We start from the raw sequence: 27,993 nt of genomic DNA, 5'->3' as shown, positions 1-27,993 counted from the left end.
CTGCTGATTTTGTAGCAGTTTTAATCAGGGTTCAGACCCTGCACCTAGAAAACCAGCATTGCAGGATATTCATACGTATTCTGGGAATTGCTTCCTGCGCCACTTGCCACTTGGGAATACTGCCAATACAGCCATCATAAGCTAGAGCAGCCATCAGGACAACCTTGGTTGTCATGGTAGGTCAGAACTGTGAATGGATGGCTCGGGCCTGGAAAGAAAAGTGTAGCTTTGCACCTCACTCTCTGTTGCATGATGCGCTCCTCAGAGTTATCATCCTGTGCAAAGCAGCGTCAGCCAAAGGCCTTACATATTGGGATCAATTTTAAACCCATGTTCCTCAACTGTTTCAGGTCATGGCTCCCACAGAGCAAACTTCGCAAGACTTATGACTCAAGTATATAACAGCTATTTAAAAAACAATGGGCTGGCCGTTACAAGTAATTCAAACACAATGGGAAGTTTAATACTACTAATTTATTCAAAATTGGTAAAACGTTTCTAGTAATTAGAAGAGAGATGATAGTGGCAGTAACAGTCCAGTAGAGTAATGATACAATTAGCTTCAATGAAGCATTGGAATGATCTTTGTAAATCAGAATGGAGTCCTTGGGGGAGGGCACGGGTAGGAATTTTTATTCTTCCTCTCTTAATTTCCTGTCTTCTCTTATCTAGCTGTCCTTTTTCTCTGCTCTAAAAATTGTGTGATTTATGAATGTTAAGCTGCTGTATCAATAAAGCCGGTTGCATATAGATCTAGCAAAAGAATATTGCAAAGTATCTTATGCTGTTGTAAACCAGGGTGGGGAAAGAATTTCTTCCCTTTACAGTATCTGGCTCACAGTCTCCTATTTAGTTTTCTGGAACTGCCAAACACCCTGTAGTTATGAAATCAATAATATTTAGCATTTTATCTGAGTAGTAAGACTGCAGTCGTCCTATGTGTAAAAAAAAAAAAAAAAAGAAGATGCTGCTTTTTATATATAAAATAGCAACATATTTATATTGCAAAAAATTACTTTAGTTTTTGGCATATATCTACTAGTCTTACCAACTTGAAATTCTAAAGTGGAAAAGGGACAAATGAGGAAATGACAGATAAATTACCCATTTTAATCTTGTAAAGATGATAAAAGTGACCCCCAAAACAATTGTGCCATTGCAAATTGTAGCACTCTGAGTTTTTAATCAAAACTGAAATCCATTTGTTATTTGTATCAATTCTTGATATCTCTAAGTGTTTTATCATTCATTTCTTCAGTGTGAAACACCAGCAGGTATAGTGAGTGCTGAGGCAGAGAAAATAAAAATCTTATGTTGCCAAACAATATTTTCTGTACATATTTTTTTGACTAATCTTCCCAATCCCCCCAAAAAAACCAAATCTCTTATTGACATGACTCATAAAATACCACACATCTCTTACAGATTGACATAACTAATGCACACTGCTGTTAATCTGGAGGTGTAGCTGTGCTCTCAGAGCAGCTATACTCTTTGTGAAGATGACATTCAACGTGTCGCACGTCTGTCTTTCCCATATTCTCCCTCTTAGAGGGATCTTGTGAAACACTTGAAGAGTACCAGGAGAGCTTCTAGCAGAGAGTGCTCTTGTCTGTAAAAGCCAGTTTCTGGTCTCTGATATACCAACAGGATCTTTGAATTTCACTGGAGTGTCACTGTGATAAGATTATAGGTGCTGCATGGAAGTAGTAATGAAAGTTAATACTGTAGAAAGCATGCACATTGTAAATTGTAGATCCTGTTAGCCTGTCTGATCTACACTGACGGGTGATCTGATCTTACTTAAACTGCCAGTAGATGATCAGGATTCCGCATGTTGTCGTTGGTCTGCTCCTCCCTATCTGGCCTCCTAAACTGATCTTTAAATTATGGGATCATCTATTATTTGTATCCTAATGGTTTTGTTTGTTTCGTTTGGGTTTGGTGTTGTTTTGTTTTGTGTTGTGTGCATGGGGAGGGGCAGTTGCTTTGCTCTATTCCTGTGCAAAACCAAGCAGGAAAATCATCCTACATGGTTTAGTTACATTTATTTCTTTCCATATTTGCCCCAAGTTTCTGTCAGATTTGCTACATGAAAAAAAATTCCCTTCATCCTGCACAGCAGAGAGGAGGTCAAAATTACTGAGAAGTGTGCAAATTGCTTCTTCTAAATCTATCCTCTTAACATTATGAAGTCTGACCAGCTGGCAACTGTTTGCCTCTGAGAATTTGTGGAGTTCAGCTGTCCCATCTGTATCACTACTTCCAGCTCCGCTACATTGCAGCTTATTATAAGATTCATAGATTAAAGGACCAGAAGGGAAAACTGTGATCATCTAGTTTGACCTCTGATATGCCACAGACTCTATAAATTCCCTGAATAGATTCTTGTTTGAAAAAGAGCATTTATTGCAGGAAAAATATTCAATCAATTCAATTAAAATGTTTCCATTTATGGAAAACTCACAAATGCTCTTACTGTAAATTTATATAAGTATTTATGTATTCACACACACTCAGACCGCTGCCCTGGTTTCAAATCCTAACCACTAGATCTTTTTCTGATTTTCTCTCCTGTTTTCAAGAACATTATTTGAAAGTTCTTACTCTAGGAAACTCCATTTAAGTTGAACATATCACCTCAAATTTTGCCTGAGTTAAGCAAAGAGATTCAGTTTAAGAGTCTTTCTCTAACAAATGCATCCCTTAACTTCTTGAATGTGATCCTTTAACCTTAAATCCTTTTTATATAGTGTAAAACTGTAACCACAGGCTTGTATTAAACTTCTTGATTATGCAGGAAGCAGTAAAGAGGATCAAAATAATGTTGATTAGACTGAGGTTAGGGTAAAAATAAATTAATACTGTAAAAGTAAATAAGCGGAAGAAGTGAACACTCAGTATACAGATACTTCTTTTACTAACAGTCAAAGACATAGCTTGATTTCTCAGGCTACTGCAGATGCATGAAACATTTTTTTGGCTAACCTTCGAAATTTACTGTGCTGCTTTAATGCAGGTACCACTTATGATCAGTTAATACAGTTGGTCTCTAAAATTATTGTATCCAATGCTCACATTAGAGTTTTTTTGGTTTAAATATCAAACTGGGAACTCATGTTGAATGGATTATCTGCTCACATTTGCCTGCTTGTATTATCATTTTGCCATAGAATTTGTACATTTCTGGTTTTGTTTTTTTTTTATGCAACCAAGTATGTGACACTCCATCAAGTATATTACTAGACTCCAAGTATCTCACCTCACCATTATTTCCTTTACCAGTACTAAAGTCCCTCAAAAATTTGGCCAAATTTACTTTACATAAACTCAGGCTGAATGATATATTATCTTTACATGACATTGCACTATCCTTATATTATGTTTTATTTAATTAAGATGTATATGATCAATTTTATTTTCATACCAAGAATCAGTCTGATGCTGACTGATTGTAATTATCAATTTATTACACATAATTCTAACACATTAGCTTTCTTTCAGTGTTCTGGATACATTTGCATGCTCTAAAGCTTATTGGAACCTCATAGTAATAAATCAGAGTATTTCCAGTCAGTTCTTGCAAGGTAAACAACAAAAACCCCACCTTTTTTAAAAGTCTACCGATACTGACTCTCTCTATTAGAATTTAATCAACATCTGGCTTTTTCTCGAGTAATGACAAAAATAACGGCAATGCCTCTTTCGTTTTTATGAAAACCACAGTATTCCTATTGTCCTGGTTCCGGCAGGGATGGGGTTAATCTCCCCAGGAGCCGGCAGGGGGCAGGTATTCCATACCACGTGACCCATGCCCGGGCTATAAGAGGCGCTGCCGGGGCGAGGAGAGCAGTCGCCACTTGCGGGGGGTGGGCTGGCGTGTTGCGCGTCTGGTCGGTGCGCTTCTGGTCGGTGCGCTTCGCGGCGGTACTGTAATCGCGTTTTCATCTTTCCTTTTGCTGTTCTGTTAAATTGATTTCTTTTAACCCACGAGTTTTGCCCTGACGATTTCTTTTTCCACGACTGTGGGAGTTGTGTGAGCGGCTGCGTGGCTCTTTGTTGCTGGCTGAGGCCAAACCACGACACCTATCTAATAGTGGCCCAAAGGTTTGTTGTATCCTCATATGCTTCAGAATCTTTCCTGTTACCCTACTCAGTTGATATGGATTAATTTGAATCTTAACTTTCATTATATTTAAATATATTTTTCAATCTGATACCAGCAGTGCTGGCATGCAATTTATTAGACATATTGTACAGGAGAAAAGGGAATATAGAAATGAATCAGTAATATATTTTAAAGGTGACAGAAATGGATGAGTGCTACTTGTGTGCAGAGCTAAGTGTCACCAAATCCTATGGTCTAATTTCTCATAATGTCCGTATTCCTATAGAATATCATTACTACTTTCATTGCACTTTGGCATCTTAGAAATGCAGGTATGTAACTTTACCACAAATGCTGAGGAAAAATTGTTAATATCTGAATGAAACTTTATACATAAAAGTAATTGTACTGGTATATTATGTTATCCTTTCCATCTTTGTTCTAGCAAATATGGTTTGGTTTTCTATAAGTACCACACTTCATTGAAGAAAGTCAATCCATAAAACCTAACATAAAGAAACCAAGTACCATAATGCAATGTTAAATAAAAAAATGAAAATAAAAATGTGCAATGAAAAATTGGCGGCTTCTGCCAGACTACATTTGAGTTATGATACATGACTTCTAAGAAGTACCTAATGAAGTAGGTCTAACTTGCAAACTTAATCAAGGGAGTGAATGGTTTGTGACATTTCAATTCAATGAACTATTTATGGGTCTACTATAGTTTGCTGTGGGCATAAACAATTATTTTTATCTCTAAGTAGATGTCCTACAAGGAATAGATTATTGATGCAAAGAGAATTTATGATCTTTTGGTTTTGAATCATTTAACAAAGCGTTAAGTGCGTCACAAATACAAGTAAATGTTTTCCTGACGTTTTTATACAGTGTGCCAGTGAGTTATTCTGAAGAGTTTATGTTTGTCAGAAAGAACAAAAGCCATCTTTAATAAAAATATATTCCCTATGAAGTAGAATTGTATAATTTAGTTCTAGATAGTGGCAGAAGCAGAAATAGGCAATAATCTCTCTGGAGAGTACTCAAATCACACTTGTGAATCCAAGAATGTCTATTTTTCCGTGTTTGACAGCACTTTTGAGAAATGGATATTTGCTGCTAGATCTTTTCTGTGTTCTCCACCTATCCAAAGGTGCAGAAGAAAAATGTCATTGAAAGTACATTCAATTAGACCCTCATGAGTGTCTGCAACCTCATAATAGAAAAAATCTTAATAATGGCCTGCTTCCTTCCTGCAGCTTCAAAGTGCTACTAATATGTTATTGTTGATCTTACGAGAGAGTTTAGACTTCATCAGTTTTGTCTAGTGTGAAATTCAACATGTAGAATTCAGAAACTAATACAACTTGGGGCTTTTTACATTTTCAGGAAAACTGAAATTTAAAGAAGATTTTTGTTATAAAACCTGCTGCTGATACATAAATACCATTGCAAAAAATTCTTCTAAGTCATACGTTCAGTCATTTCCAGTATGATTAAAATAATAGAGAATAATATTTATTGTAAGATATATAATTATATTGTATATGAGAAAAGATAATATAAATTAATACAATATAAAATGTATTTCATATATATCATCTTTTATGTACGATATATCCTAAATCATCTATCATTATACTGTAAAATATACAGAATAATGTAGTATGGTAATAGTGTAGTATCATTAATATATTATATGTGATACATGACAGAAAATATGATATAAAATATATAACGTGATATGATACTTAATATTTATATACTTTATCATATATTATCATACAATTAATAGTTTAATTGACATGTTGGACTTTGGTTTTATGTCAAAATTCTATGATTTTACATCAATTTTTCCTTCAGAAATTCTGTATTGTTTTCTCAAAATTTAGTCCCTACCTCTTTAAAAGCATGCCATCTTTTATTATCTTTGCCTTTATGATGTAAACGGTTAAGAAAAATTGCATTATTACTGCTCTTATTAAACAATCAAAATGAATGTTCTTTTTCAAGGTTTTTGCCGTTTTAGTACCATTAACTGAAAGGTCTTTTCACTGAGATTATTTCAGTCCCAAATTGCTTCTTTCTGAAGTAAAATTCTATAATGTTGTCTGACATTGCAAAAATATTTCTCTGAAATTCAGACTCTGACTTCTTGTGCTTGTCCTCATGATGTTTTACAGTTCTCTTCTGCAGCTTGCCTAGAAATACTGTGATCATTTAACTTAAGTGTGAAATTTTGCAGCAATTCAATCATTCAGACTAAGCAAACGTCAAATAAAGGCAGGGAGGTCAATGGGTGTCAGAACAGTCTGTATGTTTTAATGAAGCTAGTTGGCTTCCATGTTTTAAGATTTGTGATAATTGGGGTCAGGTTATGTAATTAATAGTAGCTGGGAACTTGGTGAGTAGTGAAATTGGTTCTCCCCACTTATTAGTACTACACAAGCTGTAAATAATTCTGTTTCATCACAGTTATGTCCCTGGTTTCATTGTCCCTAGCCACAACAGAGGCCTGCTGCGTCATAGTCTGTATGAGGATGGTCAGTCAATTGATGGAGGTGGTTATCCCACTCTACTTAACACTCGTAAGACAACATCTACATACTACTTCCAATTTTAGGCTTTCCAGTACAGCAAAAAGATCGATAAACAGGAGTGGCATGGGGGAGGCCACAAGGATATTCAGGTTTGTATCACTTTCCCTGCCCTTCAGGCTGAGGGACCAGGGATGGTTCAGCTTGGAGGAGGAACAGCTTTGTGGGGGACCTGACAACAGCCCCAAAAGCCTCAGAGGAAACTATCAAGTCAGACAGAGCCAGGTTGTTTGCATTTGTGTTAGGTGTGAGTATCAAAGACAACGGGTATAAATTGAAACAACAGAATTTCAGGCTTGATCAAAATAAAAAGAAATCCTCAATGAGGACAGCCAAGCAACAGAGTAGATTATCCAGAGAAGAGTGCAGGTTCCATCTTTGGGAGCTTTAAGCATCAATTTGTCAAAGCCCTGAGAGACCTGATCTGAGCTCACAGCCAATCCTGCTGTAAGAAGTAAACCTCCTCAGATCCTCTTCACTCTGAGTTATACTAAAATCCTACATCACAACCCCATGAAGAGAAGAGTTTCTTTGGTAGGATAAATGATCAGTTCACAATCAGATGTCAGACAAGTGAAAAGGAAACATGCAACAGGTGGTTTTTTTTTTTTCACTTCTTATAAATTTTCATATGAAAATTAGGCAAAATTACCCTAACAAATCACAGGAATGAAAGCAGAGATGACATAAAAATAAACACATGCTAATTTATATTTATTTATCTATGTAGTCTCCTAAGTGAGCCTAAAAGTTCAGATCAGTACTTCTTTACTGGTATTCATTTCATCTTATTCATAAAGGCTGAAGAAATTTGAAAAACAAAACCAACATCATATGATGAAAGAGGAAAATCACATAATGAATAAAAATAATAATTTATAGTTATTTAAAAGTAAGGTGATGTTCATATGTATCATCAAAAATATGTCTTTACAATTTTACCCTGGTTTGCACTGCACATGACACTTTGCCTTTTTCCTTTCTAATTACTAAAATAACTGGACAAAATTTTTACACAAGTGTAGTTTAGGCTGTTAAGAAAAAAAAAAACATTTAAAATTTATTGCAATCAAACCCCATTGTTGCTTAGCAAAACTCTTCAATTTTTACTTACTGTCACCACGGCAAAGCAAAGGCCCCAGTTTGTAAGCTGCTTCAGAATTTGGTCTGTCAGTATCTGTGATCACAATTTCAGTTACTGGCAGATGCTCCTTGTAGGAGAGGAATCCAGTGTCATTAGTCCTAAAAAGGTAAAATGAAAAGCACAACTTTCCTAAACATTTCTTATAACATTTCATTACCATTGACACATTGGTGGGGAGAAGGAAAGAATTAAATTCTGGGAAAAAAAAGGCTGCCTAACTCTACGGGTAATAAAAGCAACTGTGAATATAAACATATGCTTTGGTATTGATATTGTAGGATTGATATTTTGTTATTGATATAATTTCATGGGAAGTGGGCAGTTTTATGGTTGTGCTTGTCTGCATAACCATGAGAAAACTCTTTTTGATATACATAGGTACTCACTCACTCCCTAAGCGAATGTATTTGCCTATGTCAGTAATTTTATGTTGCTGGGGACGTACTGTATCTATAATGGCTGGTCACTTCATTATGGAATATTAAATGGCTTAATACTTAGTCTAACTTTGAAATAAATCTGACTTTTTCTTTTTTTCACCTTGACAAATATTTAAAAAAAAAAATAGAAAAATACAAAATCATACTGAGTGTACAGGGAAAGAAGAATATGCTACAATATGAAACTCAGAGAAAAAGAAATATGCAACCTAGCACTTGGAGCACACAGCCAAATTCCTTGTTTAAAAACTTTGTTAACTTAGTATCAGGACTGAATTTCTAAATTTTGTAAGCCCTACTTTTGGTCCTAAAGTTGTTTCCTCTGAACCCATAAAAATATTCAATAATTCAGGACCATTCTGGAAAATTCAATCTGTCCATTCAATCCATTTATAGTCAAACCTTCACTTCTTTCACTTCACAAATCTTCACTTCTCTGAGCAAATAGCTCAGAGACAACAGTACAAACTCAGAGAGGGGAGGCAGTCTTGCACTCACACTGCTCAGAGATTTAACACGAGGCACACCTCAGCCAGCAAGCCATGTTTCTCTGGGAACATGGTTGGATTTGGCAATCTCCTCTCTCAGTAGGTCGTGCACTGGGACTAAGACAACGGGAAGAGATTCCAGCCTTGTGCTGCATGACATCAGTGTTTTTTTTCTCTCCTCTGGCCTCCCTTTATTAACACCATGATCTTTCCCCTGTGTACAATTTCTGGTTATTTGTCTTGGAGCACAGTCCACGCAAATGCATATCTTTTTCCAGGAAACTTTTTTTCTTAAGTGAGGAATGCAAAACACTTTTTTAAAAAAAAATAATTTTTGATGAGGTGAAATATTGCAGATTTCTAATTTAGAATTGAAAAAACCCTCAAACCACTGAAAGTGTTTGCTTTTGTAAAACTATGGTGCAAATAAAGGGAAACTGACTAGAAATTAACTTACCTCTTCTGCAAAAAGGATTTACATTTTTGTAGATCTTTAGGAAGAGATTTTTTCAAAAATAGTCTGCTTTATTTTAAACTTTTAGAGACTTTAAGATTTTGATTAGTCAAACAAGGAGTTTTAGAGCTAAATCTCTGTTCAATCTATGAAATAAAATAGATTTCATGATGAAAACGGAATATCAAAACCATATTTTCAAAACCGCACTGTGTGTAAATCTCATTTTCTGTGCTCAGAAAGCATCTCAAACAGGCACAGCTTCTACCTACTTTTTCGGCCTATGAACAGTGTTGAGTCAACTGATTAAAAACTGTAGTCTCTAGAGAGCCAAATGTAACATTAAGCACAACTGCCAAAATAGTGTAAGCATAGCCTCCATAACATTGGAGTTACTGGGATAAGTATCCACTTAAAATGAAAATTAAACTTTCAAAAGTGGATACATAAAGAAATAGAAAACAGGAGTAATTTAATGTAATACACTCATCAACATATGCCATTTACTCAAAGTGGTTATAGTGAAGGCATGCATGCCATCCTCTATCTACTTTATTTACAAGTATGTTACCATTATGAATTAACCTATGTATGTGAGCATGGATTAAATGAATGACAAAACCGAGCAATAATTTATTACATATACTAGCAATTACTCAAAATCTTGTTTCAAAATGCATTCATCTTTTAACACTTATTTTGCTGTTGGGAATCAAAAAATTGTTTGTATTTTTGTACAGCACAATGATAGGGAAATTACTAGTATTCTGTGTATTTGTTTAATCTCTTTATTGGAATGAGCACAGCAAATATCACTCTGTGAGTTTTAGTGCAGATGCAAATTCTTTTACTACAGCTATTTCGAAGTTTGTTCTTTGACTAAGGCTTCACTGTGTTTTAATTTCTGTGTCTGCTGAGTTTCCTGGTCATGATGAGAGAATAAGCATTTTTCAACCAAATTCACAAGTTGTTCTTTTAAAGGAAAGGTGGATACCTAGATTGAAGAAGAAATAATGCATTGCTTTGTTTTGTACACATGGAGATGTTCCTAAGTACCTTCCTTACATTTTTCTATTTTCAAAAAACAGATGTTGATACATTTATTAGCATGCATATATTAACCTACTCACTGAATCTGATTTACGTAAGTTAAATATGCCTTACAGGTTTAAAAGCTTAGAAATGTCTTCAAAAGAAAATCGTTCATTTGAAAAGTCTCTATTTGCTTTATAAAGTCCTATACTGCACTGGAGCTATTTTTGAGAAAGGTGTATCTGATCCTCTTAAGTGAAAAGTCAGGTTCAGATTTGATGTTCTAACAGGAACACGTCTTACATTACTTAGTTGAATGGGATCATAAACAACATCAATAATTTCAAGCACAAGTAGAAGACCTACAATTGACTAGAATTCCATGTGAGTGCTTTGCTTTGCTTATAGCAAGGGTGTTCAATTTTAATTATCTAATTTGTAGATGACAAAAAAGGGGGTAAAAAGTCTAAACTTAAAAGTGTAGTTAAGAATTATGCTAAAAATTAACAGACTTTTTTCCAGAACCTTTTATTTTAGCTTTAATTACTTTCACTATTCTTGAACTACTAACTGAAGTTGTATTAAAGACCAGAGCTAATGCCTCAGTGTATAACATATAATATACTACAAAACTAGAAAGTATCTGTGTAAAATTAAACCCTCCCTGGAATTCAGAGTGAAAGAATTAGCATACATGTATATTAGCATATAAATAGATGTATGCTATTATCAGTATAGTATACTAATATTAGTATATTTAACTATAATTTATATAGTTACAATTTTGTGAGAAAATGTTTTCTATATCAAAGAAGCAGATGACACTATGATAATTTAAATTTACAGTAGCCTTGGTGTTCTAAATGTGCGAAGTTCTGTATGTTTTCTTTATTTACATTACTGGAAAAAGTGTTGTGAATAAGCAACAGTAAAAAGTCACCATTCTTCTCTGTCCGCATCACAGTTGCAGTAATGTTGGGAATCAATGCAGTTTCCCTCTAATCCACAAGCACACTTTTGTACAGCAGGCAAGGAACCTCCCCAGTAAGTCTGTGTTTCATTGGTTCTTCCAATCCACCAGCTCAGTGGCATGCCATCTAAAATGTAGGTTAGAGAAAATCAGTGCCCAGTCTTGTTTCCTACTTCTCCCAGTTTTTCTCATTCAAACAAATTTCCAAGAGGTTAAACAGAAAAAAAAAAATATAGCCCTCAAATCTAAAAACTTTAGACATCAATTGGGGAAAAATATTACTACCTTTACTTGATGAGTATTTATTCATTTTAATACTTCATTATCAGGTATTAAATGATTGTCACAGGTTTTTGCTTGCATTAGTGGAAAAGGGAACTCACAGTCCCTAGCTCAACCAGCCATGATATTAGAATCATTTATCTTAAGTAGTCCATTTATATAATTCATTTTAAAATGGTCCAAGAAAAAGGAGATACCATCGCCCTAAAAATCAAGGTAGTTTATATTCCTAAATAAAGATCAATTTCAAATCATGGAACTACCAGCTATAGAACGAGTAGAGTTACAGAAAAGCTATGCAGAAATGGTCTCATCCCACTACCAGGAGTACTACGGAGTACTACTACCCATATCTGTGATGAATATTAAGCAGCTGAATAATGGTGTTAATCAGAAAAGCCCAAAGACAGCTGTTAGGTCACAGGCAGCAGATTCAGAATTTATACACTCAGAGACAGCAGAAATCAAGTTATCGGTGCTCCCATAAGCAAGTTGATGTATCTGGTGAGCAGAAGTGAGGTTTCCCAGGACTATTACATCTCTGTGTGGCGCATCCAGTCAGCATTGTTTGTAGAAAAATGATAAAACCAGATGTTTCCTTAACGTTACAGTACTGCATATTAAGCTTAAAGATGCTGCCAAACAAGCACAGCATCGAAAAATATATGCAGAATAGATAATAGGTAAAAGATATGAAGCGTAAAGATAAGTCATCTCAAATAAGAAGGAAGAAGGGTGATAGATGCAATGCATGAAAGTCAAGACATGAGAAGAAATCAAGTGCTGTTAAATTATGGAATTTTTTATAGATGTACTTCTTTCTGCTGTTATTGGAGCTCCAAGTTTTCAGCAGCAGGCCCCCACGAGGAAGCTGGAATTTATCCTGGTCTCAACTTTACTTATAACTGCCACTGCTTATTAAACTTCACTGTTAGATAAGACCTCTTGTTATGCTGACACTGTCTCAGATTGTAAACATATTGACTGCATTCATTATCACACAACTGTAGGCCCAGCAGGCCAAAAAACAGTAAGAGTACTTTCTGGAGAAGTCAAACTTGCATAATGGCATCAATGTCCAATATTAGTGTTTGTGTTTGCAAGCCATCACAGGAGGAAGAAAACCCAGAGAAAGTTTGTAAATAATTTACCAGACAACGCATTAAAAAGCTTCCAACAACTAAGACTGTAAAAAGCAGAATATTTCTGCTGTTTCAACAGCATGCCTTAGCTTTATATTGTAGTCATGAATTAATATTCCCATTCTTTTGTTGGGAACACTGGGATATGTTTAAAAGCTGGTGTCAGTTATTTATTCATACAGCAGGGTGAGGAGAGGGTATTTATTGAAGTGCTGCAAGTTTATACTGATTATCCCAGATTGTTATCCCTGTTTTGGCAGAAAATGTTGCCAAAGCAAAATAAAACTATTAGTTAAAATGACTAGAGATGTCTTCGTAATAATCACATACATGTTTTAACAGGTAACTTCTTTAATGGCATCATTTGCAAATACTATCCAGGCTTATTGAATATAATGTATTCTTAAAATACAGTCAGTTAAGAATTACTATGTGGATTGCATGTTTCAAAAATTATTTCATTTGACCGTCACCAAATTTTGGTTTTGTCAGGAGTAACTGGTGGAGATTATAAATAGCAGAAGTGGGAGGGATTAAAATATGCAATTTTATAACATACCTATTTGCATTTCAAATTCTGATATTTCATTGTGCTCATGATAAATGAAACAGAACAAACTTATTTCAGTAAAATATTATTTGAATTTAATTTCAGTGTTAGGTATGCTTCAGTTATTAGCTATGAATGATTGCTTTCCTTTTGGCTTTTGTTTTGTAATTCTTACTATAAAGTCATTCAAAGAAACATTAAAATCAGATAATAATATCAGTCATTAAAATCAGATAATAATAAAATAGATAATAGTAATCTTAAACAGGAAAACTTGGTGAAGGCTATCTTCAGATGCTGAATAGATGAAATAACAACTAAGTCAGCAAGTCAAAAATTTCAAATTGCATCACTTTACCTTCCTAAACTTTGCTCCAATTTTTAAAGCATTTGTATTTCAAACAGAAGTCTTATTTAGCTCTCTGAGCTCTCCTAAATATGCTGAGCATCCTATAAAATTCAACTATAATTCACACTTTATAATTGCAATGTCCTGACAAAAATTTCTAATGAAACTTCTGAAGTTTATGGTACTATGTCACACTGAGACATTAAAAGTTAGAACATACACTTTCTGGAAACAGCTGGAAATTATATGTTTCACATAAAAACAGGTGAGAAATATATTTCCAAAGCTCTCAAAAACATACAACTAGATTTTTTGGTAACAGTTTTAAATCTGAAATTACTACTCTTCCGAGACAACAAGTAATATGTTCTGTCTTGTCTCCATAGTTTTTAATGGAAAGATATATCTTGAAGAAAAAAGACATGAAAACAAGTGAGGATCCCTAATTCTTCTTTTTCCAAACTGTCTGATATACAGGAGATAAAGGAAAGAAGTATTTAATGGAATGCTATAACCCTATCATTTTCAAGAGATACTAGAATTCTCCCTTTCCATGATATCAGCAAGTTCTAAGTTTTTATTTGTAGACCAAAAAAGATGATAAATTGGAGGATATTTGAAAAACTTACTCTCACATCCTCAGAGACAAAAGCCCAGGGTTTACATTTGGTTGTATTCAAAAACTAAAAAATATTTACCATACTAAACATATTTTAGTATATATTCACACTGTTGTCAGTTTAGATGCATCCAAGTTTTCACTAGGGTTTTTTGAGGCTTTCCCAGTTTTGCTTAACAGTAGATGGCTTGACTGCTTTAAAGACTGTACAGGTGTCTTTAAGAAAGCAGTACTAATGTGGCTAACTCTCTAAATAGATCTGCATTACAGTGCTGTGCTGAGCTAGATATCTAGTCTACACAATTTAAAGGTGATTCAGTCAGGTCTTCCTTAGCTGCAGCCATTACAGTGATCGCTGTGTAAATATGACCCCAATCTTCCACCACTTATCAAATATGTTGGATGCCTCTATATGCACCAAGACTTTGGAAGGACTGGCTGACACTCCAGAGAGTCATGCTGCTATCTAGAGGGACTTTGACAGGTTAAAGATAATGGGCTGACAAGAACTTCATGAAGTTCAACAAGGGGAATTGCAAAGCCCTGCACCTGGGGAGGAACAGCCACAGGCAGCAATACATGCTGGGGGCCACCCAGCTGGAAAACAGTTTAGTAGAAGAGGGCCTGGGGGTCCAGGCTTGCACAAGGTTCGACATGAGCCAGCAATGTGCTTTTGCTGCAGAGAAGGCTAGTATTATCCTGGGCTCCATTAGGAGGTTGAGGTGTTGCCAGCAGATTAAGGGAGGTGATCCTTCCACTCCATTCTGCACAAGTGAGGCTACACCTGGAGAATTGTGTCCAGTTCTGGGCTCCTCGTTATAAAAGAAAGATGGAAATACTGGAGAGACTCCAACGTAGGGCCGCAGAAGTGATTAAGGGACTGGAACATCTCTCCTGTGAGGAAAGGCTAGGACAGCAGAAACTGTTTAGCCTAGAAAACAGAAGGTTCAGGGCGATCTTAACAATGTATATAAATACCTGACAGGAGGGTGTAAAGGCAACTGAGACAGACTCTTTCCAGTGGTGCCCAGTGACAGGATAAGAGACAGTGGGCACAAATTGATACATGGGATGTTTTTCCTGAACATGAGGAAACACTTACTGATGACTGAACACTGGCACAGATTGCCCAGAGAGATTTTGGAGTCTCCACCCCTGGAGTCATTCAAAAGTCATCTGGACATGGTCCTGGGCAACCAACTGTAGCTGGCCCTGTTGAGCAGCAATGTTGGACCAGATAACCTCTAGACACCCCTTCCAACATCAGCCACTCACTGATTTGTGATTCTGTAATTTTAAGACTGCAAACTCATACTTTTTCTGCTGATATAGTTCAGATGTTGAAAACAACATCTGTTACAGTGAATATTCTATGTGTGTTGATCACTGAGTTCCCTGAAAAAAAAGTACCAGCACAACATTTTTAGAAAAAAACACTTTTTCCTTCTCCTTGTAGATGAGACCTAGCCCTTCAAAAGCACAGAGCAGTCTACATCTACAAAGGGCCATCTGCTTCTTCTCCCAAGAACTTTTTCTGTTTTCACTGTTACTATGACTGAATGGGTCAAAGAGGATTTGTCCTTATTAAGTCATCCACCATGATCACTACCCTTCAACCAAAAAAGGGCAGATCTAAATCCTGGAATGTAAAAACTTGAATTTTATTTTAAGGAAGTGATTTAATTAAGAATGCTAGGAAAGATAAGGCAAAGTTAAGACCTCTTCTTAACAGTTATAAAAATGTGGCTCTGTCTACTTTCAAACAGAGAGGGAAACAAAAACCCTAACTCTCTTTAATAATTGCTGTTACTTCGTCCCTATATCACAAAACACAGTGTTGCCTTTTTTAAGCAGCCTCACTGCAGAAGCCAAGAGTGACCATCACTAGATCCTAGCCTTCTCTTACCTCAGAGCTCTCTTTCAGAATAGACTAAAGCCCACTCTTCAGAGGAATAGCAAGTTCCATTTCATACAGTCTGTGGTAGTGTTTAAACAAAGAATGATTTTAGAAAACCTGTAGAACTCACAAGTAACTTTCCCATGCCTATTTACTCCTAGCATTCAAAACTGAATTTTAGGTGGCTTAGCGCAATGATGGATTGCACTTTTAGCTTTCTAGAAAAACTTGTATTCCTGTGCAGCCTCACTGGATCACAAAAGGAAAAAAAAAAAAAAAAACCTAGAAAGTTCTGCTTGGCTGGCTCTTCCCCTCTCTTCTTCTCTGACCTAAATTTTTTCATGGTTTCCAGACTGATCACTCTGCTGAAACTGGTGAGTTGAGAAGGTGTGGTCTATTTTGGGGGTTTTTACTTAGTCTATGTGGCAGTTAATAGCTAAAAGGTATGAAATACCTAGAGACCATGATCTTGAAACTCCCTGCTTCGTATAAACCAGGTTTTTGAACATCTAACCATAACTTTAATTTGGAGTCCGTAGGTAAAAGGGAATCTCAGTGTGACATCTTAAGCAGTAGGTTCATCTTTTATGCTGTGGAGAAGTTTTCAAGCAAACATTCTGCCAAGACTGAATTCTAGTTTAAGAAGTCCAGTGATGTTCATGACATAATTAAGGAGAAAGAATATGTAAGGAAAGAGTTTAGAAACAGAAGCAGAGACTGTTCCACTCACAGGCCTGCTCTCTGCTTAATTAGAAAGAACACCAAGAAATCAGTTTGAGCAGTTTCAGAGTTTCTGGTGGACAAGTAAAAAATTTTCACTTAGTTTTTCAAAAGATAGTAAACAATGAGATTTTTACTTCCACATTATTTGGTGTACTGAGAATGGATTTTCGCGCTAAAGTCTGTTAACAGCAGCTCTGTGTCAGTGAGAGTTAAGATTTAAGCAGACTGCATAACTTCATTTTTCTTTAAGTATGTCATATGGTCTCCATTTTGCTCCTTAAGCACTTACACATTTGTCAAAAGTCCACATTTTGACTATTGCTTTTTTAAAGAATGATTATATTGGACAGTAGAAATTTAATGTTATTGATGTTTATTGTCTACTCAGAATATGCACATTAAGTGTTCAAAAACATTCAGCGACAAACTTCTGCTGATATCTATGCACTATTTTTTTTTCTTTTTAGGAGGTATTTCCTCAGTAATTCCTTCATCAAGATATAAAAATCCCTGGAAGGCAGACCAACAAGAGCTCTGTTAATAATAATCTCTGATAATTTAAAAGACTTATGAGAGAAATTAACTTTAAGAGCACTTAATTCTGTAAACAAAGGTCATTATAAACTGACATTTGTGTTTTTCTGCTTCAAATATCTCTTGGAAACTTCCAGAAATCTGAGTAATAGATGTTTGGAGTACTTTAAACCCCATAGTAGCAAAATGCCATAACCTTGATAGAAATAAATGCCTTTGGTAGCCAGTAAAATAAAATGCATTATGCAACATAAAAAGATTTGTCTGCTTTACTTACCTGGCTTATCTAAAAGCCTCGACTTTTTGCAGTGGTAAGCAAGCTCCTGTTCACAGTGCTCTGCATGGTTAATTGTAGCCTGAAGCTGGTCTAGGCTGGCAGAGTACTTGAAAAACACAGCGTGTGGGTTCTCTCGATTAGCGCTTTTGACTCTGGTAAGGTTGGTGTTGTTATGCTGTATAATTGTCCACGTTGTATCTTTGAAAACACATGTGAAAAGTAATAAAGAATGAGAAGTAGTTGCATAAGTTGGTAATGGAAAGAGAATGTATGATGAAATCAACCAAACTTTAAGGTGACTTCTTTGATCACAAAATGTGCTTATGGGCATATGAGACAGAGATATAAATCACTGAGCAAAAATGAAAACAATTAATCATTCTTTCTATTTATAAGCAGATTATCATACTGTGACTGTAACGGGTATTCAGCTTGTTATGATTATTGAATAAGAAAACTGTAAGTGACGACACCCAAATAATTGTCTCTGAAATAAGATATAGTTTACTTGGGAAATTGCAATGAAAAAATAGAAATAAATAATATTTACTACTATTACTTTTCCCAGGCTTAAATTGTTTATAAAATAACACTAAATTCTCTTCTAGATTCTAGCTTTATTACATATATAACTATAATTTGAATTAAATTATTCTGCATGAGAAAATGGCCTACAGAAAATGCCCTTCTTCTATTATACAAAGAAGTAAAAGTAGCTTGCAAATACTGTATTTACGATAAAACTCAGATTACATGAAGGTGAGTTATTTTAGCCACCTAGAATCAAATAGTAGGCATTAATTGAAATACTATTCAAAACTTGTATTTAGTCAAGGACTAAGAATCACAGCTTCCAAAGTTCAATAGAAAGTTGCTTCCAAACACCTGACATAATAGTAATTTATGGCAAACACCATGGTATGCTCACTTGACTCAGTACTATTACATGACGAAGTACTGCTTCAGAACTGAGAGCTGCATTTCCCTAAAAAGGACATAGTGCTCTCAAGTTGACTTTTAACTTGGATATGGATGGGTAATGCTGCTGGGTACTTTATTGCATTGCGTAGACAGGACTTATGACTCATGTAAATGGGGGGCATGCAAAATATTGCCAAAATATTGATACCAGAAGCAACTGAACTGTTTCTGCAAGATTTTTTCAGTGAATCACTAGCAAATATTCAGTACTCCAAACATTATTTCTAGAAAAATGTGTTCTGAAGTAATGCTCTTGTAATGAAAGTGCAGAAAAGTTTTGCATATAAATATATGCATAATTCAAATGGTTGAAGAATAAACAATATATTGCACCTTTATAAAAGGTATATGCTAAGATGTGTAGTCTTGTGTGAAACTGACTTTCTCCAACTTGGAGCCATGTTGCTTACACTAAGCAACAAAGAAGCTCAATAGCTTTCCAGTTATATTGATAATTCACAAATATTCTTTCATTAAAATTCTTCTTTTAACTTACTACAGCAATTATGGAAAGCATCTTTAATTATAAAAACTACAATGCAAAACCACACAGATCAAGAACTAAAACTGATGTTACAATACCTATGTGAAGGCATTACTTTAAAAGCTACCAACGGCCATAGTATTATGTATTTTCTTTGAGACTAGAAAAATAATTTTCCTGTGCACTGAGACACAGGCAGATGTAACTGGCTGGCAACATAGCACAGGAATGCATTGGTCACTGTCCTATAGTTTGTATACAAGGAAATGTAACATCAGACACTCTGCTTGGGAGTACAGAATACTCCCTCCGTGTTCTTCAAAATATAAATTACCCTAAATATTGGTGGCTGACTAAGGCTCGTGATTCTGCTGTTTTGTACTTTTGCCAAGCCCCCTCACCTATGAATAGGGAAACACTGAGCCCGTTCTAACTTCCACTTGCAAAGCCTCTAAGTGTCTAACACCATGATTAAAGTCCACTTCAAGGCAGGGGTGAGCAGGCTCCCAGTTAAAGCTGCTCTTGGTCAGTCAAGTCAAGTTTAGATTCATATTCACTGTACTCTTGTATATTAACGGCCAAGGTAGTTTGAGTAGATATGAGAGATATTATTTTTTCTAACTTGTAGTATTGATTATAATATTCCTGAATTTTTAACAGTAGTATTCTAAGTATTTAACAGAGTTGTATTTTTATTTCATTAGATTCCTATGGGTCACACATGGCTGACATTATAAGATATTGATAGAGATTATAAGATATTTATAGATAGGAAAGAACTCATGTTCATTTAAAAGACAAATATTCATCAGAAAACCTAAAGGAAATATCAAGGTTAGATGCCTATGCAAAAATATTATATTAAAAGGAGTTTATTTATGCAACTTTTTTATCATTGCTTACCAGTTTTTGGTCAAATTATAAAATTTTATTAAGTAGATGCTCATGTTGTCAAAAAGAAGATGGCTGGAAATATAGCAAACTCAGATTTCTTTTTGTACATGCACGTACACACAGACACAAATATATTTAAAGGCTATGCTGAACATAAAAATTAAGACAAACAGGTCAGCTATCAGACTCATTGTCACACTCCCAAATTTACAAAGAAAAAGAAATCAGGTCACTGCAAAGTTTGGTCATCTTAACTGTCATTGTAGACTGTAGTTTTTTCATTCTGAAACTGACCTCCAAGAGCAAAACCAGGCAAAGGCACCTCCCTCCAAGCTGGCTGAAAATAGAGCCCCATGAATGTCAAAGACAAGGCAGTGCTGTCAGAAATGTGGGCATCTGCCTTCCCTGCCTCTGGTGGGAAAAGGGAATACCAGGCATGAGGAAACTGGGAACAAAACAAATATAGAAGATTCATCCTGTCAGGCTGCATCTCAAGACGAAGAACTGATCAATGAGGTTTGCTTAATGTGGTGAATAAGAGGTGACTGAGGAAAACAGTAACAGCTGTTCATGGACACACAAGGATAAATCAGACACTACACTGTACCCTGGAGGGTTATATCCACTTAAAAAAAATTGTCATCTTTCTGCCATGATTCTTTGGTCTCTTTTAATCTCATAGGACACTAGGATATTTCTTTTTAAGGGGTTGTGCCAATCTGAAGTTCTAGCCAATCTATGAGCTAGCACAGTTCACTGTAGAAGTCAAAGTCAGGAGCTGATATGGTGAGACTGAATTGCACAGACTGATTGAAATGATGAAAATTCTATTATTTCAACATGTATAATAAGTATTCTTCAGATCATCATGAAAATCAACAAATGTCACTGCCAGAGACAGTCCTGTTAGTTTCTCAAGAAATAGGTGCGGCCACAAATTGTTTATAAATCAGCATTAAAAGCTTATAGTAAGGTTTCTAAGTTCTCAACACTTAAGACATACCTAAACCAACTCAACTATAGCTTTCTCATGTAGTCCTTTAAACAGTTATAGCTGTGTACAAATATATTTTTGTCACAAAAAACAATAATGTTTCCATTGTTTTGGCTGGAAAGCAATTCAAATAAATAGAGGCTAAGTAAAAAGTATAGCAAAACAGCCACAAATAAAACAATAATAAATTTCAAAACCCCATTTAAATATAAGCTTCATTGAAAGGACATATATCAATAGCCACACATAGACAACATCACCTGGTTCGTTAAAAAGCCGACTGATGACAAACTTTGATATTTAAAGCTTCCAGTGATATAAACGGTCAAATTCAAAGAACTGTATGCAGAAGGGGAGGCAGGGCACCTGAAAACAAGGCTGCGAGAGTCCCACTGGTTGCATTTGCATTCTCCAAAATATCTACTTGCAGTTTGAAAAATGAAGCTTAATGTCTATATTCGTCATAGCAAAGGCCAGCTCTGAATTATGATTTTTAAGAAGGCTACGGGGAAAAATCAATAATTTTCTCATAAAACATAACTTATTTCTCATTTCCTTAAACGTCCTCAAGAGGCTGTAACTTCAATGAAAACAAAGCTGCTCCCCAAAAATGAACTAGTATGACACTGTCTCCATATGGAACACATGTCCCATTTATGCAAAGCACAACAGGAATGCAGTGTTAGCTTCACAGCCAGAATCCTGTTGTTATTCTAATTTCTCTGCCTAATTCTTTGCCCAGTATTCTGAGCTAAGGAGTCACCTTCATTTTGCTGTTCATATGTACATTAAGCTTACGAGCTACAGAGACTTCTTACTTGAATACTCATGTTTCAATATAATGAGCATGCATACAGACCCAGCTGTGAGTTAAGGAAGTTTATCACCTCACCTGTCATATTACAGTACACAAGAAACGGTCCCAAGGGGCCACTTCCATCTGAATCAATATTGTAAAAGCCTGAAGTGTTCCCTCTGTGCTTATAGGCTTCACATGATTGCTCATAGATGGCTGTAAAAGAACACATTCTATCACAAAAATAATGGCACAATTTTAAATTTTATTCAGGGAATTAAAAAAAAATCAAACAACTGTGTGGAGCCTGTCAATGGGGAAAAGAAGTTGTGTGTGTTCACTGTTAAAGAATACAGAAGAAATCACATAATTAAAACTATACTTTCATTTGAATTCGTAAAGCACATTTGGTTTTATTTATTGTGGATATCACAAGTGGTGTTTTCAAGCATTTTCTTCCTTATTTCAAGATGGAAACTTCAGGGAGAAAACTGTGGAATATGAGTGAGTAAATGGTTGTAAAAACTGCCAGGTAATTTGAATGCCAAGGGTATTACTTAGACTCCAGTAATCAGATTTTGAAGAAATAAATACTAAGAACCTCAACAAAATCACATTTTTGTTGTTATCATTATTATTACATACAACAGAAGGTAGGCAGTGTTTCTAGGTGTTCTGATTGTCTCCTGGCATTTTTTGGCTTTCACACATCTTATTTTTTTTCCCTTTTTAAATAGAAGGGCAAATGACTTGTCAGAGACTGCAGTACAATAACTACATAAGCAAAGACAAAATGACAACTCTTTGATCCCATGTCATGTATACTTTATATCAGTCAAGGTCTAAAGAAAAGGCTGTGATGACTTCTTTATGGTCAAAAACCTGAGAAATGGTCTTATGACTCCACCTCTGTACACAAACATGGGAACCACATTAATTTAACTTTTCCTTTAACCATTATAATGGTATCGAGCAGTCATACTCTTCTGGTTGTTCTTTTCAAAATTAAACTGAGTGCTCTACTAGTTATTATCAAAACTTAAAAACAATTTGCTAAAAGAGAAAGAGTCGTTACATATAGAAAATAATAGTTATGAGGGCTATACAAATAAAAACATAATTCCATAAAAAATTTTTAACAGTCTAGAAGATTTTGATCTATATAAATTCAGTTTATTTAAATTTTAAACAGAAAAAAAGCTACAGAGTCTTAGTACAGTAATCCAAAAGAAGTGCTGTTTTTTTAAAAAGAAGATAGTTTCTGGAAGAGTGTGATATCTGTACTTTTTGCCTGGTGGGTACTGACATTATATGGCAACACCTATCAAAAAGATAAATAATTGATTCAGATTGCTTACTCTATGAAACCTTCAGAATGCACAATTTATGTAATTTTCAAATGGAATTTTTTGGTTCCTTACGGTAAATAGCCTTAGTTAAATTAAACATGACAGAAGAGATTAAATTATTCATTAACCGTTTTACGAACATGGTAGTTTGTATAATAATATTTCAAGATCAGTAACTCATTTCTAGGCTTATATCAAAAATAATGTTTCTCTGAGAATTCAAGAGGCATTTTCTTCTTTTGAAATTACACAGAAGTGTGACAACATGGCCAAAAATTATCCTAGGTTCTTGATTTGGAATCACTATTAAAATCACTGAAATCAAGTACTGAGAGTCTTCCATTTTACATCCATAGATACAGCATTTTATTAATCATGAACAAACATCCCAGAAGGCTTTTATGTGCACTTTTGACAATGAATAAGAATTCAATAACTCATCATATTATTACATTTCTCATGGACTCCTAATCATTAGGAAACCATGGCCTCCATCTATCCTCATAGACATCATCAGGTCATTCAACATATGATTTTTCAAATTGTAATGAGTCAAATCACCTTCATCTTCACTTTGGGCTTGTCATAGTTTTACATTACACACTGTGGTATTCAAAAACATCTGTACTATTAGTATCTTTTCTTTGTTACACAAATTTTCTTAAAATTATTTATGCCACTGCGTTCTTATTAATTAAGGCATTACAGGGAAAGTCGTCACTGTTGTTGAGTCTGCAAAAGTGAGATTTAATACTCAGTCTTCTAAAATCAGTGACTTCTCCAAAACCCCATGACTGTAGACACACATTCTTTTCATAAAATCTACCAACAAGGATTGTCTAGATTTTATAAGGACTATTTATAAGGACAGAATTATTTATCTGATCACTGGAGTTTTTAAAAAAAATATCTGTAAAGTTTCATAAGGATTTCTAGTTATTAGAAGCATATAATGAAGGTCAGGATAATGATTTATTCTTCTTCTTAAAACTTGCTTAAAACAGTACAAATGTAGAACATCTCCTGTGAAATTAGTTATTCCTTTCAGTTAGGTTTTTTGTTTTTGTTTTTGTTTTTTTAATTTCTCCTAATCTACTCTCTGATTCAGCAAACTACATAAACACCTTCAGGGCTTAGCATGTGATTACTTTTGCATATGAATGTAGTCTCATTTTCTCAAAAAAAAAAATATTATTAATGGCTGTGATGAATAAAGATGAATTAAACACATTTCTAAATCATTTACTGATTCAGAAAGTGGAATCATATGGATGGAAGAGGATATTACTGACCATCTTGTGTAAATTATGAAAAATGTGAAACAGAAATAGATAAACTTTAGAACCTCCAAGTTTTTGCTACTATATATTTTGAATTCTCAAAGCCTTTGCTTGAATCAACTTATGAATATTTACATGACTGAAAAATCTTCTAATGTGAATGATCAATACAAACATATATTTTCATGATGAAAAAATTCAATCAAACAAAAACATAGTCAGAAAACATCTTAAACTTACGATAGTGGCAAGTAGCTCCCTTGTAACCAGTATTGGCACAGTTGCAGTAGAAGTTGTTCCATGACTGTGAACATTCACCACCATGTTCACAGTAATTAGGTAAACACCTAAAATGAAAAACAAAGAGCACTTTCACTCTCTTTTCCATTCATTTACATGTCACTTATCAAGGAATATAAAATCATAGAAAAGAAGTATAATAATATGAGAGAAATCTTCAACCTCACTGGGAAGATGTCAATATAATTAATAGAAAATTAAGAAAATTTCCCTTCATTTCTGCCACTATCCCTATTTCCTATAACAAATGTATTAGTTATGCAATAAACTTGGGAGAACAGAAATAAAGTGTAAGATGCATAATTATTACTTATTACCATTTAACTATCTGCCATTCAATACAGGTTTATAAACCAATGAAAGATTTACATGCTGATAATTCACTGGAAAATTTTGCAGCTGATAGGAGTTGTTCAACAGGATGTGTCACAATAAAGCAGCACAACAACAGATTTCTTTTTATTCTTCTAAAAATAATAGAAATGTTTTTAAAAAATCATGTAACTAATAAAACTGACCACAGTACCTAAGAGATATTTCTTATTCTAAAATCATGGTTACTTGCTATTCTAGAAAGAGTAAAATATTCAGTATGTCAGTTCTATCACAAAAGGTAACTACCAGGAAAGCCAATTTTCATTCTGGTGATATGAGTAGAAACTTGAAGAATTTTGGTGGGTTTCTTCTGGATTTCCCCCAGTCGACTGCAAAGAAAATTTACCTGTAACTGCTTAAAGGTAAAGACTGAAGCACTATACCTAAGTATAAAATATTGCATGGGATGAAAAAAAGAAAAATTGTCCTTTTTGTAAATACAGCTGAATATATATTGAAATAGAGTGTCACACTTTAACCAATTATTTGCAAGCTTTTCAACTGAGGTATTAGTTAACATTTTATTTGCAGTGAGTATATATGTATGTGCATGTGCATGTGATATAGCTCAGAAAGCACAAAAAGGCTTTATTGTTGACATTAACCACACAAAAAAAGAAAACAGACACACTAATATTCACAGGATCTTAAAATATCTTTTAATTAATTCAAGAAATCTTAGGAGGGTATTAAATTAAGATTGTAGAAAGTCCAGCAGTTCACACATCTGCCCTATGAATAATTCAGGGCCTATGTACATTCACTCCTTCTGATTCTCATGGAATTTTATCTTCCTTTCATATTTATAAACAAGGATAAGCAGAGGTTTTCAAAGAACGGAAGGGAAAAAAAAGAAAAAAAAAAAAAAAAGAAGTAGCAGGTAAAGTATAGATAAAGTAAGTAAAGTGATACAGGTCACCTGCTTTCAAGGAAATAAGCGACATTTTTGCCAGTAAAAGAGCTGATCTATCTATTATCTCACAAAATGCGTTTCTAAGATATTTTTCAATGAGCTCTCTTTTGGAATATAAAAATTGACTTTAGGTACGGGGCTTACAATTACTTTGATATTAAATATGTCATTTGAAGGAATTGTATAAATGGCCATAGTAATAATTCTTGGAATAAATGCTTAATTTTGTTTTCTACAGGTATGAATAGTCACCATTTATTACAAATATACATCTCGTCTAACATGACTGTTATATACGACTTTCAGTGCATCCTCTGACAGCTGCGCTTCTTGCATATATTTCAGTTGTAGTTTTTCTTGTCTTCTTGCTTTTAGATAAAGACATCATTATCCAAAAATTGCAAGTGACTTACATGGTCTTTACCTGTATTGACTCCCTGTCCGTGTTAATTAATCTTCCTAATAGTGGTCACAAGATGAAAAGCTTAGATGAACTTGATAACACTTGAACCAACTTTAATAGAACTGAAAACAATTTAGAGTATAATTTAAATCTCTTAACATTAAACTTTACATCTTCCCTCTGTTTCAGAATGTAAAATAGAAAGTAGCTACTAGCTACATCAAAGTGAAGCTATAATTACATCACATGCTGCGACCCTACTGAAAGCAAGATTTAGAACAGTGCTTTCTTTAAGGAATCTAATCTTCTAACAAAAATATTTAGAATATTAGAAATAGTATTTTTAATACCTCATCTGTAAAAGGTAATTTTGGGATTCATGACCACATCTGCTTAAAGCAGAAAAAAAACAGCTGATTAAGCATTTACCACCTATTACTTGTTAAAAAGCTTTTAAGTGTATGACATCTGAAAATGATACATGACTTAAAACCAAGGCAGCAGCTTAATACTAAAATAATACTCAAATGAGAACACTGATCTATAACATGAATATACTTTTAATAAAGAAGTAAAAAATTAAGAACTTCATATGCCGATTATCTGTTAAATACATTTTTTTGTGCACTATCTGCTTATCATGGTTCTGAACTATGGCTAAAAGATATTTTGAAAAGAATAACTAATTGCTACAATTTTCATTATTTTTCTTTCTTCATTCTATAAAAAAAAAAAAAAGAAAAAAGTTAAACAATACCAGTAGGGGTGTCTTTTTTTTTTTTTTTTATTTTTAAAATCATTTTTTTTTTTTTTTTTTTTTTTTTTTTTAATAACACACTGCTGCCAGGACACCAAAGGCAATAACTCCTGGTAGGCAATCATACGTTTCTGTGTAGGGCTTGATATGATTGTGACAGATTCATCTGGTATTCTCCTCAGAGACTAAATGTGCTAACTTTGTAAGGCATTTAGAATGACAATGTGTCCTTTAAAGTTATTTTGTCAATAGTTGATGTATAATTATTATTTATTAAACCAATATATATGATAAAGGAGCTAAGAGAAATATATTAAGGAGAAATATATGAGGAGAATCGTTTGCGTGCCCAAGAGGTATATGAGCAATGAAATGATACAAAGATATTATACAATGAAAAGGCTAAATGAAGGAGCATGAACTGGAAAGGAGCAATAACTGGAAAGAGTCCTAATAGTTCTAATGGTCCTAATAGTCCTAGTGGTGCAGAGTCTAGTTGGAGGTTAGTAACAAGTGGTGTCCCTCAGGGGTCAGTACTGGGCCCAGTTTTGTTCAACATATTCATCAATGATCTGGATGAAGGGATAGAGTGTACCATCAGCAAGTTTGCTGATGACACAAAACTGGGGGGAGTGGCTGACACGCCAGAAGGCTGTGCTGCTTTACAGCGTGACCTCGCCAGGCTGGAGAGTTGGGCAGAAAGAAACCTTATGAAGTTCAACAAGGGTAAGTGTAGGGTGCTGCATCTGGGGAGGAATAACCCCATGCACCAGTACAGTTTGGGGGCTGACCTCCTGGAGAGCAGCTCTGTGGAGAGGGACCTGGGAGTCCTGGTGGACAACAGGATGACCATGAGCCAGC

General features: G+C 34.7%; 1 protein-coding gene across 1 annotated transcript in view; it reads right to left on the bottom strand.

Annotated features, from left to right (window-relative positions):
- The window catches only part of CNTNAP4 (contactin associated protein-like 4), a gene marked incomplete at its 5' end in the record, with an annotated part of 211,049 nt that overhangs the window by 27,453 nt on the left and 155,603 nt on the right, over window positions 1–27,993 (bottom strand). Inside the window, 5 exons of the mRNA XM_009885846.1 lie at window positions 7,820–7,947; window positions 11,204–11,360; window positions 17,607–17,804; window positions 21,852–21,971; window positions 24,625–24,731. Of these exons, the coding sequence (XP_009884148.1) occupies window positions 7,820–7,947; window positions 11,204–11,360; window positions 17,607–17,804; window positions 21,852–21,971; window positions 24,625–24,731 (710 nt within the window). The remainder of the gene's footprint in view (window positions 1–7,819; window positions 7,948–11,203; window positions 11,361–17,606; window positions 17,805–21,851; window positions 21,972–24,624; window positions 24,732–27,993) is intronic.

Source organism: Charadrius vociferus, unplaced genomic scaffold (genome assembly GCF_000708025.1).
Source record: "Charadrius vociferus isolate BGI_N301 unplaced genomic scaffold, ASM70802v2 scaffold235, whole genome shotgun sequence".
In the NCBI taxonomy this organism is placed as follows: Eukaryota; Metazoa; Chordata; class Aves; order Charadriiformes; family Charadriidae; genus Charadrius; species Charadrius vociferus.
This window is presented reverse-complemented; position numbering and strand designations above follow the sequence as displayed.